Source organism: Micropterus salmoides, unplaced genomic scaffold (genome assembly GCF_014851395.1).
Source record: "Micropterus salmoides isolate LMB-PRFRI ecotype aquatic unplaced genomic scaffold, ASM1485139v1 Ms_hic_scaffold_10, whole genome shotgun sequence".
In the NCBI taxonomy this organism is placed as follows: Eukaryota; Metazoa; Chordata; class Actinopteri; order Centrarchiformes; family Centrarchidae; genus Micropterus; species Micropterus salmoides.
In genome coordinates, this window is record NW_024040041.1 from 5,622,526 (window position 1) to 5,637,842 (window position 15,317).

Consider the following 15,317-nt stretch of genomic DNA (forward strand, 5'->3'; position numbering starts at 1 on the left):
TTGGACTGTTCCTCTTTAAAAAACTGTTCTGTTCAGCAATATTCTTAGGATGTCTAGTGTGAATCGTTCTTTTTGCTTCAATTGGCCGACAGATGGCCTTACATTCTCCTGTTCTTGATAAACTATGGAAATAATTTTTCCATCAATGATAGCAACCCTTCCAGGCCCTGAGGCAGCGAAGCAGCCCCAAACCATTATTCCCCCTCCACCATACATCACAGTTGGAATGAGGTTTTGATGTTGGTGTGCTATGCCTTTTTTTCTCCACACAAAGGGTTGTATGTTCCTTCAAAACAACTCAACTTTGGTTTCATCCGTCCACAGAATATTTTGCCAGTAGTGCTGTGAACATCCAGTTGCTTTTTTGCAAACTTCAGATGTTCAGCAATGTTTTTTTGGACAGTAGTTCTTCCTTCATGGTGTCCTCCCATGAACTTTGTCAGGAGAGATTTTAGCATGTTCCAGAGATTTCTGTAAATCTTCAGCTGGCACTCTAGGATTCTTCTTAACCTCATTGAGCATTCTGCGCTGTGCTTGTGCAGTCATCTTTGCAGGACAGCCACTCCTATGGAGAGTAGCAACAGTGCTGTACTTTCTGCATTTATTGATAATTTGTCTTACTGTGGACTGATGAACATCGAGGCTTTTAGAGATACTTTTGTAACCCTTTGCAGCTTCATGCAGAGTCAACAATTGTTAATTTTAGGTCTTCTGAGAGCACATTTGTTCACGGCATTATTCACATCAGGCAATACTTAATGAAAATAGCTAAATTAAAATATTACTCTAACCAATATCTCCAATCTCCTCTTATTGATTGGACTCTAGGGTTGGCCGACTCCGGAGTCAGGATTCCTGACTCCAATTAGCTTTTGGAGAAGTCATTAGACTAGGGATTAACATGTTTGTTTACACGGTGTGTTAAATAAAAAGATAAACTCATAATTGTTTGTATGGCATTAGTTTAAGAAAACTGTGTTTGTCTATTGTTGTGACTTGGATAAAGATCCAATCATATTTTATGACCAAGATGCAGAAATCCAGGTAATTCCAAGGGGTTCACATACTTTTTCCTGCCACTGTACACACACACACACACACACACACACACACACACACGCGCACACACACACACAATTTTTTGTCATTTAGGAGGAAATATATATTGACTTACATTAACAACTGTAGAGAATTACAGTGCCCGCAACCCTCCCGTAACCTTAATCTAACATTAAGTTTTAAGTTAAGCTTTTTGTCCCCAAATGTGAGGCAAGTCCCCATGATGTGACTATGTGACCAGATTGTTTTTCTGCACATGATTAATACGAGTACACTGTACACGCACCCTCTAGTGATCTAGATTAGGTCTTCCTTATGATCTTCTTAAAGACAGATGGTTTGTCCATCTTCTTTTACTTAGTCCAGGACTTGTAGGAAATAAGATAAGAAATAAATCAGGAATCCACTTTTTAAGCAAGGAAGGAGTCCTCTGCAGCTAAGGGCATACAGTTACTGTAATTATTTGTCTGTAAGGATGTACAAACATGTATAAACATTGTGCTTTACAGTTCAAACTCTTTGTTTTCAAACTAACTTTTAGCTAACAAAGCAGAGCGTGTTAGCTAAAAACTAAAAGGGTAAGACACTCTCTCTGACCAACAGATGGACAGCCCTGGGTGGGGGAGGTGGGGGGTGCATGCATTGTGTTATATGGGATGAGTACGAAGGAATTACCTCTTAGTTCACACACACAGAAGCATGTACACCAGCAGATGAACAGTGTTATACTCTAGTACGCATTGTCATTAATGGATCGCTAAGCAACGGCAGACGGTTGCCTAGCAACAGTACCAGCCAGCAAGTTGGGTGTGTTCAAAAGTCACACTGTAGTACAAGAAGAGAGGGGGAGAGTGTGTGCGTGTGTGTGTGTGTGTGTGTGAGTAATGATTCTACTGCCAGTCGGACAAATAAGATATTCTGCAGCGTCAGCTACTTAACTGCAGAACGCACACACACACACACACACACACACACACAGAGCCAGTGTCGATTCTGTGTGGACGATTCTTTCATCCAGTGAGAATGTGGGTTGAATTCAAGATTATAGTAATGAGTGGTCACATCAGAAAATCTGCACAGCAAAATTCTCCTGTGCGTCTTTCCAAAATGTTTGGTTGTAGAACATTGGAGACATAGAGACTGCTCACACGGCTAGTTGGTGAACTACTGGAGCTGGTGAACTACACCTCACATGCCAGCCAGTCGGAAACATGCTAGTGCTAGTCAGTTTAATGAGCCATTTTCTATTTTCTTTGTTGTACTGGAACATTTACGCCCACTGGCATTTTGTTCTCAGGATTATACATCATTTCATTCAGTGAGGAGTTTTAGCAAGGGGGGGGGGTCTCTGAGATTACTGCAAGCCAACTGTCAGTTAGCAAACTTGTTGCTTTGGTAGCTAGCAGGGCAATAATTTCACACAATTTATTCAAAAACTCCCTAAAAGCCCAAACTGACTCTCAGCCAGGCTGTGATGTTTAGTTCAGCTCAAACTGAAAAAATAACTGCTATAACATAGTCACCGTTAGTAGTTTAAGCCTATGGCATTTTACACTGCACAAATTAGCCTAGCAGCTAGCGGACCTTTCCTTTATACTCTTAGCTTAACAAATTACATGTTATTTATACAAAACCAGGTGTGTTCAGTGTTGCTTTTCCTGGTCCGTGCTTGTAAAATATCCACTGTGTCCACGTTTTTTAACGTCATACTGATGTGTAGTTTTCTTACTCACTTGTAAGAAAAAAACGTCTTTGGTTTAAGCCACTGCATCTCGTGACGGAAGACTACAGTTTAATTTTAGAGTTGTAACGTAACGTAACGAGTTATCCGCAACATGAGTTGTTCACCTGTCTCTTGCTTTGCTCCACTCTGTGCGCGCGCACACACACACACACACACACACACACACACACACACACACACACAGAGCCCCCTCACTGCTGTCATCCCTCTTGCGCTCTAAGATGTTGTTTAAAGTTAATAATGTTGGATTACTGTTTCTTATTTCATGGGCCATTTGGGATTTGGGGTCGCGCATGTAAAATATATATTTTTTAATGAAGCATTCAATTTTAAAAGTTCTGTAAATGAATGATGTTCCCGAAGTCATTGAGTAATTGTGTTGAATAGTCATCAATCAATATTGACCAAAATAATCATCATTATTAGGATTTCTGCCTTAATAGAGCAGCCTTAACTCTGACCCAAGTTGGTGGTCAAGTTGCGTTGTGGGTAATGTAGGTGCCAGGTTTAGACAAGGAAGAGGAATGCATGGAATAAAAAAAGACAATCTAATCAAGAATATTGGATGTTACCAGTCAGCTGGAAATAAATGTATAAATTCTAATAGGTCACTGACTGTCTCTGTCTCTCTGTCTCTCTCTCTCCCCCCAGGAGGTATTAACAGGAAGTGTGTGTGTGTGACCTTACATTGCGAGCAGTCATGTTCCGAAACAGCCTTAAGATGTTGCTGGGAGGCAAAAGCCGAAAGAACAATACTGGTCAGTACCTCTATATATATTATATATATCTCGTGTACCCCGCCATCTTGGATTCTGTTCGTAAAGACTGCCTCTAGTCTGATTGTACAAATGCAGTAATGTCAGATGTATCTGATGCCATATATCTTCATTCTACAGACAAAATGTATCGATGCCTGGATGGCAGGTTCTGTGACGTTACACAGCAAACTTTTTCAAACTTCAAGCTCTCTCCCTCTCTCTTTCAACAGGTGGCATAGAGTCAGAGGGGTCAGAGGTCAGGATGATGGAGGGATTCACCCGTTCGCTTCCCTCTTCTCCCCTCCTCAACCTTCGTCTGGCAAAAAGAACTGGTAGGATTATCTATCTGAAGACATTCAGTGGGGTGCACCCACTTACAGTACAATAACAACACATAACAACGACTAACAGGACAACACACACACACACACAGGGAGAAACACATGGCAATGCTAGCTTAAATTTTTGGGAGCTACACAAATAACATTAGCAAAACAAACATGGCTGAGCGCCAGTGTCATACCATTGTTTGTTCATTGGTTGCTCTGTCAGCTGAAGTGTCTGTGGTCAGACATTTGGACGATGACAGGATACACTGTAAGGTCGTGTTCAGAGTAAAATTAGCACTGCAGTGTGTAAAATGCTGTTTCATAACATTTAAAAACGTTGTGCGGGGCTTTGGCATTTAATAAGTCGTCACAAACTGGACTAAATTTAGATCATGACGCTACTGTAAAACAAATTTTCTCAATCAGCTCCTTACTACCAGCGATGTGATCCTACATGGACACTCGTTTTGCTTATTTCACTTGACAGATTTCCTGTATTTGTTTGTAGTAGTGCAGTGCCTGTTCATAGTCGATGTGACGCCTCCCTGAGCTTTTTAATGCAGTGCAGTGTTTGTTCAAAATGTGCGTCTCAAATTGGTTTCACCTAGAGCAATAATAGCACTAAAACAACAAGACAATGGCTGCGACACTGCTAGATATTCAGCGTTTCCTTAGAACGTCATAAAACACGTACATCTCTGTTTCATCACATTCATTTCTAACATATTCCGTGATGATGATAACTTCCGTTTCAACAATTCACAACCACATCAGAGCATATAAGCCCCGCCTCTCGCCATTGTTGCTGTACTTTGGTTTATTCAGTATAAGACACCGCACTCCCTTGGTTCCGCAGCACACCCGTGACGTGTGAGGTTGATTGGATGAACGGTGCTCAACATAATGGAAATACACACACACACACACACACACACACACACACACACACACACACACACACACATTAGAGATATTTTCTGTGCTCAATTCGATACGATAAGAAACAAAAACTAAACGATAAATCTAATGTACTTCAAAATACACTCTTTAACAAAAAGGATTTCCAGGACAGATGAGACGGAGCTGTTGCTGCAGCCGCAGTTGTCGCTATCCATGTGTTGGATACCTGGTACCTTAGGTACCTAGCAAAACAAGTACCGACCTGTTTTCAGAATTTTGGTATCGACTTTGTACCAAAATATTGGTTCTCGTGACATCCGTAATGTGAATTGTGCGGGCTCAGTTCTGATGATAGTGGGTGGGTTGTTTTGCCACTGTCAGTCAAATCTAATCCAACCACACCCACACTGTCCTGATGAACTTTCATTCATTAATAATCCAGATCAATGATTTAGTCCTGTAAACGAAATAGTTTTGAGTCAGGACCCTCAGGATTTGGATCAAGAAGCTTGTGGAAAATGTGTGTCATATGTAATAGTTAGTCTGAGTAGTCAGAGCAACACATAACAAAGTGTCTATGCTTGACTCAAACGGTCTTTCGGAATGAACGCTTACCATTACCCAACACTCAGTAAACAGTAAATTCAGTGCCTCGTTTTCGTTGCTATTTTCCAGTCTGGAGGAGCTGGCATATTTTGTGAATCTGCGTGAATGCAGTTTGTGTGGGAACACAGGTGTCGATGCTTTTGTCATACTTAAGGAGCATGCTAAAGTCATATCTAAAGTAGGTTGGAAAGAAAAGACAGAATCAGGGAGAAACCACAACTAGCGCTTTTTCTTCTTCTTTTTCCTCCCTCTCTCCTACAGACACAGCTGTGACCTGTTACATTGGGTCTGCAATCAGGGGGGGTTGACCTTTGACCCTGTTGATCATCCCTCTGTGCCTTTAGTGAGAGAGAAAACACAGAAATGTAACCCAACCCCCTGCCAACCTCTCCTCTCCTCCGCTGCTCCTCTTCCTCCTCCTCGGGGTTGATTTGACACACTTCTCCTAAACATTACCATGTGGAGTCTCTCTCTTGCTCTCTTTCTGTGCCGCGCTGCAGCTCGCTCTCTGTCAAAACAAAAACATCATGAGCAAAGGCAACTTCTTAAAGTCAGTACACCATGCCCACACACACACACACAAGCTCTGATTTCAGTGTATTTCTCTTCACTCCTTTACCTCTCCTCTGTGTTTTTGGCCTCCCTCCCTTGTATTCTTTCTCCTCCCTCTTGTCTCACAGCAGTAACCACATATTTGGTCAAAATTGAGTTAGAAATGTCGAATTTCTGTGAAAACTGCTTTTTAAAGGTTGCATTAACCACAAACCAGAGCTAAAAACCAAACGTGAAGTAAGTGCACTCAGGCTGTGTGGTTACTTCAGTCTTTATATTGCTACATGCTGCAGTAACTGCACTCTGGTCTGCGGACTCTCGATGCCACTGTTATATCAAACCGTATCGTATCACTTATTGCCCACTAATAGACTAACTAACTAAAGCAAGAGCACTAATGAATTGAAAGCTAGCTGGTGAGATAGCCACAGCCAGTCCTAACTAAAACTAAAGATGACTTATTATCAGAGTTAATGCTAATAAATAACTAATCTAGGTCAATCCACGTGGACAACCAACCAGAGGTTAGAAAATGGTGAGGTCCACAGTTTTTGTTTCTTTTAACAGGGCTTATTTATGGTAATTCATACCGAAAGTACCTAAAGACAACCAACATTATACACGTACATGATATATAATGAAATACATACAAAAAATACTTTTATTAAAGCTGAATTTTTCTCTCTTCTTCTACAGGCTGTTCATCATGGTCTTTCTCCCCACTTATTTGCTCACTGAAAGTGCATAAAATAATAGATACGACAGACAAATTATGATCAGGTAGTGCAAATGCCACACAATAACCGTACGATTTTGGTACCATGGAATTGGCCCTAGCAATGTTGGCTATAAAGCACTACATAGAATCCTGTAATTATTTTGGGACGGTGCGCCTTTTGCCTCTAAAAGATTATTGCATATATTATAGGCCTATTATTATTATTATTATTATTACAGCAGATTCGTGCTGAATGAAGAACAGCCTAATAATTTGACATCAGCAGCTGTTTGTACTGTCATGATTATAGCAGCTGAATTGGCGTGATGCTCTGACATTATCTGTCATCCACCGCATTTAAGCAGCAAAGCAAAAAAACAAGTTACGAACTTAATATGACAGGACAGAGGAGACTCTCCAGAAGAAACATAATTAAACTTTCAGCTTCTGAAATCCACGTTTAGATGCTCTGATGGAGCTCAGGATTGATCAGGAGGACGGCTGCTTTACTCAGTTTCACTGTACGAATCTCGACTGTGTGTGAGACCTTTTGGATGTGTAGAAGAACTCAGAACATTAATTAACATTCGATCCTGACTGATCCTGTCAGCATGTCGGGAGATTTTAATAATCAAAGAAGTTCCGCTGCTGTGTGTCAATGAATGGGGAAACGCTATTTCACCTATTCTTGCACCACTTCAGTGCAGGTTATTTTCACCAACTAGTTGCAAACTGTAACTGTTTGGTGCTAGGCAAATGGTGTACAAAGGGTTTTTAGAGCTTTGCATCTGAAAACGATGATATACGCAGTTTGACAGCCTGCCTCAAAACTTTAAACCCTTTTTTCTCAACTTCACGTCCTCTGCAGTTACTGCTCTCTGGCTTTGTAGTTAATATTCGTTGTACTTATCTTTTTTTTCCATGGACAGCAGGATGACTCTGTAAATCTCAATGCAGCTCTTTCTTTCTTTAAGTCTTCACTCTGACCCCATCTTTCTTCCTTTGCTCCTGTCATTGAATAGTTTTATGTTTTAGAAAGCTCAGCTAAACATCATTTAACAGATTCAATCCTACTCTTTGTTTAGTATTTTCCTTTCCACATTTTTCACATTTTCTGGACTTAAGTGGATTACAGTCTTCCATCTTCACTGTTATTTGTGGTCAGACGCTCTTCTGTTCTTGGAAAAGGAGGTTCACTTTAATTGCAGCATTTCTTTGCTCTGCCGACCTTCATCTAGCTCTTCCTTCAGTCTGTCTCTCTCTGAGTGCTTTTTTTTCCCCCGTTAGAAGAAAACCAAACTGTATTTCTAAACTTTGCTTGCACTTCTCGACATGTAACAGATTACTCTCCGTTCAGCTCCTCCTGCAGTCGTTCCCTTTCTCTCCTCTGTGTGTGTGTGTGTGTGTTTTTGGTTGGAGGAGGGGAGGTTTTTATTTGCAGTGCAGTCAGACGAGGGAGGTCGTCTTTCAGTCCAGATATGAAGGCTCTGCTGTTGCAAGAGAAACTCTTCTAACACTTGGAAACTTTACTTATTGTCCGTCTGACAAAAGAGGAAATCATCTGGGAGATTTACTCGTTCCACCTCGTGCTTTAGTTGTTGTTTTTGCTTTGCGTGGTTTTGGCTCTGCTTGTGAATGAAAAGCATTTCGTTTTGGGGCTATAAAGGACAATAACTAGTGGATTACATCGTCCAGCGCTGCTGTGAGTTGCGGTCAACTTTCAAAGTGGATTTTGGTTTCATCTTTGAAAGTAACAACACCGTACCTTTACTGAACACATGAGGAGTTTGCCCACAGGATTTGCATGTTTGACTATCCTGCTTATTAGCTGTAGTCATTCTGCTTGAGGAGTTGGAGTACCTCTAGTGTTTTCTTAGAGAGCCTCTTCCTCCTTATCTCTTCATTTCTGCCTTCTTTATCTTTCTCTCCCTCTCTCCTTTGTGTACTCTGGAGAAGGAGGAGCTCAGGACCAAAAAGAAGAGGACTGGATAGTGATGTCACCCTGTGCGTTCACATTTTCGCCAAGAATGCTTAATGGAAAGGACAAACAGAAATTCAGCAAACAACGCTAACAGCTGAGTTAAAGAACCCTGCTCTCATTCATCAAGGTAACTGTGGTTTTCTGGGGCAATAGCAGCTCTTTGATTTGTTAGCCCCTCCCTCTGCATGGAACCACTCTGAACCAATCAAACACCCCACTGCCAGCTAGCTATGGACTGCACGGCAGCTATTTTGAAAGCATGCGCCCGCTCCAGAACCAAGTGGTGTCGGCACGAGCGGTCCTCCGTCCGTCGCCCATGGAGACCGGCGGACTGCTGCAGTTGTGGCAGAGATGTCGTGGCGGCGGAGGTCGTCAGCCGCGCCTCCTCCCTCCTGCGGCGCTTGCTGTTTTACGCATGCTGTTGTCTGTCACGCGAGGAGAGCTCTGAGCTGTGTCGGGAATGGATAGATCGTCCCGGAGGAGGACCAGGAAGAAGTGAAGAAGAAGGTGAGAGTGAAGGACTGACTCTCTGTCCTGGTTTTCTTGTTTCAGGTTTCTACCAGGGTTAAAACATACTATATAAGTGCCTGCGATTTACCAATGAGAATGAATCTTATTTGGATGAATGAACGGAAACAGATCCCTGGGTTTTCTTTCCATTATGTGAGCTAAGTGGGTATTGTAGATTCTAGTTAGGGCTGCACGATTATGGCCAAAATGATAATCACGGTTATTTTGATCTATATTGAGATCACGATTATTCATTGTTTTGAGGACAACATATTTTTTGTGCACTTTCAAACTTAAATAAACAGGCTGTGTTCAAACTGTGTTCACATCCATATAATGCTGCATTTCTGCTAACATATAAATTTTTGAATCAGAATAAGACTGGTCCTTAAAGTGCATTATCCCCTAGAAGCAAAATATAAATAACATTTTTAGCCGGAAAGTCCACTAGAGTATGGCTACTGCTACATGTTAACCTCCACTGGAAGAGTCTCAGACGCATTTCAGCAGCTGAGCACATTGTTGGATTGTTGTTAATTTGTCCTTTAGTGCACTAATGACTTCTACTCTGCTTACCAGAAAGAGCTCTCTGCAAACTGGTTTTGTTCGGTTGTCTGCAGTCTGCAAATGCATTTCAGAATAAGAGCGTTTTCCTGCTTGATTTTGCTGACATGTTAAGATTTGGTTGATTTGGTAATCAGTGATTTTTGTGCTTCTACTATGAGTAAGTAGGCTATGTAATTAAAATATTCTTTTTTGTCTGTATGAACTGTGTTTTTTGTTGATTTGTGATCGGGAGTATGCACAGTGTTTTATTTAGAAAATTGACCGGGTCTATGCCGTTCTGTGCAGCTTGATGCGGCTTCAGTCAAAAATAGACTTGTGTATTGTTCGCGGAGCTGAGAGCTGCATCTGGCACGCTTCTGGGACGCGCTGCAGCTGTGTCTGATGGACCGACCGGCTCCGGCAGCCTCGGACACATGTGGACTCATGGCCTTTGCTGTCTACTCTGGACTGTATCAACAGTACATAATGCCACAGTTGATTCCTGAACTTATCTGACGATCTCTACAAAGCTCGACATCTTAAACCCTCCATTAGAAACATACAGTAAACATACAGTAACTTCTTGAAAGAGTCACTGTGTTGTTGTTAAATCATGTTGTCAAGACCTGAGAGTGTCACAGCAAAATTCATCCATGCTGGATGAGGAAGGGAATACTCACAGGGTTAGTTAGTAAACTACTGTAGCAGCTAAGCTAACATGCTAATTAGTTTGGCTAGCTGTTGTTAGTCACTGAGTTTCTTTCTTTCCCTCTGTAATTACTGGGCCGTTTACTCCTCACTGGCATTTTGTTCTCAGGATGCTATACCATTTCATTCAATTAATAGTTAGTAATAGGGGAAATAAAACCTCTGACCTAATGAGCTTTCTAACTGTTAGACCTAGTTAGCAAGATAGCTGGCTGAGTCAGTGGATGGTTCAACACATCTCCCCTACCAGCAAATCCACTTATTGTGATAATTCCGTCGGAATCTAATTTATTTTAAATGCTGGTGTGACCATGCCTTTTCTCTACAGTATTTACAGCACATAGACTACCATTAATGTCAACAAGCATTTTAGTGAATTCTGCCTGTTCATATTCTTGACTTGTGTGCAAATTAATTGTGGCTATGAAGTGTCAGGTAAGGCTGGGCGATATGGCCAAAAAGTCATATCCCGGTGTTCTGACGATCTATGCTGCCATGTCGAAAAATGCTACCGTAGCGCAAATCGACAGCAGAGTATATCGAGTCACTCTGCCCTATCGAAAAATGCTACCTTATGTGTTCCCTTTTCCAATCCCAGACGACCACTGGGTGGTCGTTAAAGTTGCCACCCGTACATAAAGGCTAATACTGGATTGTCCCATATTGAAAAATAAAATGCCCTGTCCCTTTACTGAATCAATATGGTATACTATTTGTCCCGTATTTTGCTGCACACTATACTCTGCATATACCATTTTTTCACACGCTTGGAATGACATGAGCAATAATAAAACAAAAAGGGTTTCACGAGACATGGTGGAGAAGTTTTAAATTAGAATAGACTAATGTGTGAACTGTTGTTATTAGATTGTACAGTGTTTAGACCGTGAATCTTCTGAAAAGTGAAGCCAACACAGAAGTGCCTTAAACCGGCATTCTTTCTGATGGCCAGCAGGGGGTGACTCCAGTGGTTGCAAAAAGAAGTCCGATTGCGTAATGGCAAAATGACCCTACTTGTCATTTGATCCTACTTGTTTACTTGTCATTTGACAGTAAACACTTTCGTAATGAGGTTATGGTCTCAATCAAGTCTTCTTCCACACAGCGTGATGTTCATTTCCTAAATTATGGTCACATTTAGAGGAAAATAAACAATATAACAGGGTATGCTTTAGAGCTTAGCTATCTTGTGATTGACATGTCACTACCATGGCGACCTGTCAGTCAGGATAAAGGCAACTCATATCCACTGCTCTGTCTACATTTTACCAGTGCCATTGAAAAAGCTCATTAGGAGTCGGATGTTAAGTACATTTAGTTGATGTTGAGAGGTTTTTTCGCAAGCCAAAATTAGTATCCTGGTTACTATCACAGTTAACATAAATTAATTAGTTAAAAAAGTTAGCTTTCTCCCAGAAACACAAGTTGACATTTCTCTGAGGTTGTAAGCAGAAGAACTGCACAAGCTTCTGAGCGAAATGTGTGAGAGAGAAATTTAATCAAAAACCCACTTGGTGGACAAATACTCTTACTGACTCCCTTATTTCCTTTACATTCACGTTGAGAGAACTGTTGCATAAAATCCCAAATTGTTGCATAAAAATTCACCTGAATGCAGGAAACGATGTGTCAGAGACTAAAATCTTGGACCCCTAGACCCCCCACTTTATTTGTGTTCCCTGGGCATGAAGTCGCTGGCATGGTGTCCCTTTGCTTACTACACTGGTACTCTTTCCTGCTTGACTATCTTCAGAACTGAAAACAACCAGAGAGAAAAAGGATGAAGGCAGGTATGCTTGAAACAAACATGGCTGTGTAACGTGTTGCCCAACCATGTGATATAACCATGTATTCATTGATGTTCAGAATGGCCAAACTAGTGAAGGACGAGATGTGATAATCGTTCACATATGGGGGATAATGGTGCACAGTCATTCCTAGATGGTAATCATGGTGTGTAGATGTACACATAAAAAGTGAAAGAAGTAGTTGTGTTTAGAATAAAAAAAGAGCGCAACATAGAAGTTTAAACCCTGCTTACTTTCTCATTGCCTCACAAGTGGCAAACACAGTGTGACATATCAAACTGACAGCGGTTATTAGTTTATGTGTCAGAAAGTCTAAGTAGCTAAGCTCATTAACAGGGCTGTTTGGAAACACTTTAGTACTTCATTTTCCCCTACATGACAAAAAGACACATGAAACAATGAACTCCAACAAAGAAAACTTCTATCTTTTAGAAAGGTAGGTAGAAATTTACAAAGAAGGGAGTAAAGAAGAACAAAAGAGACTGAAACGAAGGCAAGAGGAAAAGAAGAAGAAGAGAGGATTGAGATGAGAGAGGAAGGAAGACAGGAAAGAGGGACTGACAAAAGGAATCAGAAGCTACAGAAGTTAATGAGACAGAAATGGAAAAGTATGTTCTCTCTGTATCTGATCTTTCCATTTTATTTTTCTTCTTCTAAAAACGACTCACACACCCTGTCATTGACTGACCACACAAACATGCATGTATGTGCACGCATACACACTGTCTTCCCAGTGTTTCTGGGTTTTTTTCCAGTGTGTGTGTGTGTGTGTGTGTGTGTGTGTGCAAGGCTTCTCTGGTATTTAGTCCAACAGTCAGCAATTTATAGCTGTAATTATAGACTGTAAAAGAAAGAGACAGAGTATGAGCTTCCATGCCGTGTGTGTGTGTGTGTGTGTGAGTGTGTGTGAGTGTGAGTGAGTGTGTATCTACTTTTGTCATATTTAGGTCATGATAGTGAATATACTAATATGGAGATAAATTCCTGTCGTCCCAGTGGGCTTTCTGTTGGAGTTTATGCTTTTTTGTGTGTATTTTAAGTAGGGCTGCAACTAATGATTATTTTCGTAGTCGACTAATCTGTTAAATCTGACAATGAAATTTCACATCAACAGATTTTTATAATCGACGTCGTCGATTACGTCGACTAATCTTTGCAGCCCTAGTTTTATGTTCTCTTCCAAAGTCTCTTCTGATTGGACAGATTTATACCCATTTATGTCCACTCTACTGTAAAGGTTACCTATGACAATTGCAGCTCTGCAAAAATTAAGATGCTAGTCCAGCCTTAGCAGTGCAACGAGCAAACAGCTAGGAAATAGGGAGAGTAATCACCAAAGCAAAATATAGCTGATTTCTTAAGGAAAATGCAAATGCTCCAGTGTGTGCACTTCAGCGGAATAAAAATAAATATATGCGAACCGGAAAAATGATTTACGAGCACAATGTGCAAGTAAACACTACAACCTACCGATGGGTCGCTCTGTGGCCGATTGAGCAGCTCATTATGCAAAATCCGCGACAGCTGAAGCGGTGAGATAGGAGAAAATAGGAAGAAGATAAGGAATATTTGGGTTTAGCAAGTTGGCTATTTAGCTATATTACTGCCTTTTGTTGAAACATGTTCAACTTTTCATAAAGTTGATCTGCTCATCAGTGTCAATTTTCGTGACCCCTCCAATCGCAGCCTGGATGGGGCAGGACATTGAAAAAAGTTTGACGTGCTACAGAAAACTTTCATATGTTGAGCTCATTGTTATGCATTAATGGTTATGATTATTAACAAGTTAGTACTTAGCATTTACTAATTAGAAACTAACTTAATCACCATGTAGAGCATTTTTTTGAACAAGGATTTAATGAAGAAAAACAACCCACAAAAGTGAAATTGCTGTAACTGGATTTAATATTATAGTCTACTCGTGGTAAACTAGTATATGATTATATGAAGTTATAATGAAAATAGTAACATAATATAATTATTAAATTAGCATTATACTAACAGTATAATATTAGCCTATACGATCATTATATACATTATTTAATGTTTTAATTTGATACTAATAAAGTCATTTATATTAGTTCCTCCTCCAGGCTGTGGAGAGAGCCTCTGCAGTGGACAGATGTAGATTTTGTCAGAGCCAGAAAGCCATTGTGCCAACATGTGTTCCTTCTATCTGTCTCCTCCTGAGAGCAACATGTTTCCCTTGTTCTGCCTTACATCTGTTTTACTGAAGTTATTGTTAAATATTCTTCAGTAATCTTCTTTACATCAAGTGTGGTGTGGGTGGTGTGGGTGCAGCTGGTGTATCTTGTATCCGTCCCTGGTTCAAAAACTATGTCAAAAAGTCCCTATGCCAAAAGCTACAATGCACCAGTTATGTTTTCCATAATGATTTCTTATCATGTGATGAGTGATCAGTGTTTGTTTTCAACATGTTAAATTTTTACAAAATCTGAATCAGTATTCAAAAAATCTTAAAACAATATTTTAAGGTGCATGCCACGTATCCAGATACCGTGGTTTTCAATTTCATTCACATCATTATTGCTCACAAGGAGAAGAAGCACACATATGTAGTATAAATATGTTCTCTGTTACATTTTTCACTGTGCTCTTAAATATCTTTGCATGCTCCTGAATTTTGTAAAATTAGGAGCACATGTGCTCCTTGTGAAAAAGGTCAGGGTAGAGCTCTGTTTAAATATGCAGGCAGGCGGATTTTGTTAGCTTTGGACAGAGCCAGGCTAGCTGTTTCCTCCTGTTTTCAATCTTTGTGCTAAGCTATGCTAACTGTCTGCTGGTGGTAGCTTCGTATTTACCATAGAGACATGAGAGTGGTATAGATTCTTAAAGCATCCATCAATATATTGAAATGGCTCACATGACTGATGAGGTGTATGTCAAAGGTGTCGCCTGTAGTGATGAATCCACAGAGAATTATCACCAACACTGCAGTTTTCTTGAGCTCTACAGAGCTTAAATGCATCTTTCAGTTCATTGTTTTAGTTTTCCAGCATGCAACTTTACTTTACGTCACTCATAGTGTGGTTTTTGGCTAGCTAGCAGCTCAGTGAAGCGATATGCTCCGTAAATGC

The 15,317-nt window shown here is 40.6% G+C and overlaps 1 protein-coding gene across 3 annotated transcripts in view; it reads left to right on the top strand.

The window, feature by feature from the left end:
- Positions 1–15,317, top strand: part of LOC119896365 (protein TANC2-like) — a 64,197-nt gene that overhangs the window by 15,333 nt on the left and 33,547 nt on the right. For 2 of the 3 annotated variants that reach the window (XM_038709815.1, XM_038709810.1), the window contains 2 exons: positions 3,455–3,561; positions 3,792–3,893. In XM_038709815.1, the coding sequence (XP_038565743.1) occupies positions 3,504–3,561; positions 3,792–3,893 (160 nt within the window). In that variant the 5' untranslated portion in view covers positions 3,455–3,503. Of the gene's footprint in view, positions 1–3,454; positions 3,562–3,791; positions 3,894–8,116; positions 9,155–15,317 lie in introns of those variants that run through there. The other variant, XM_038709803.1, reaches the window with a different exon arrangement.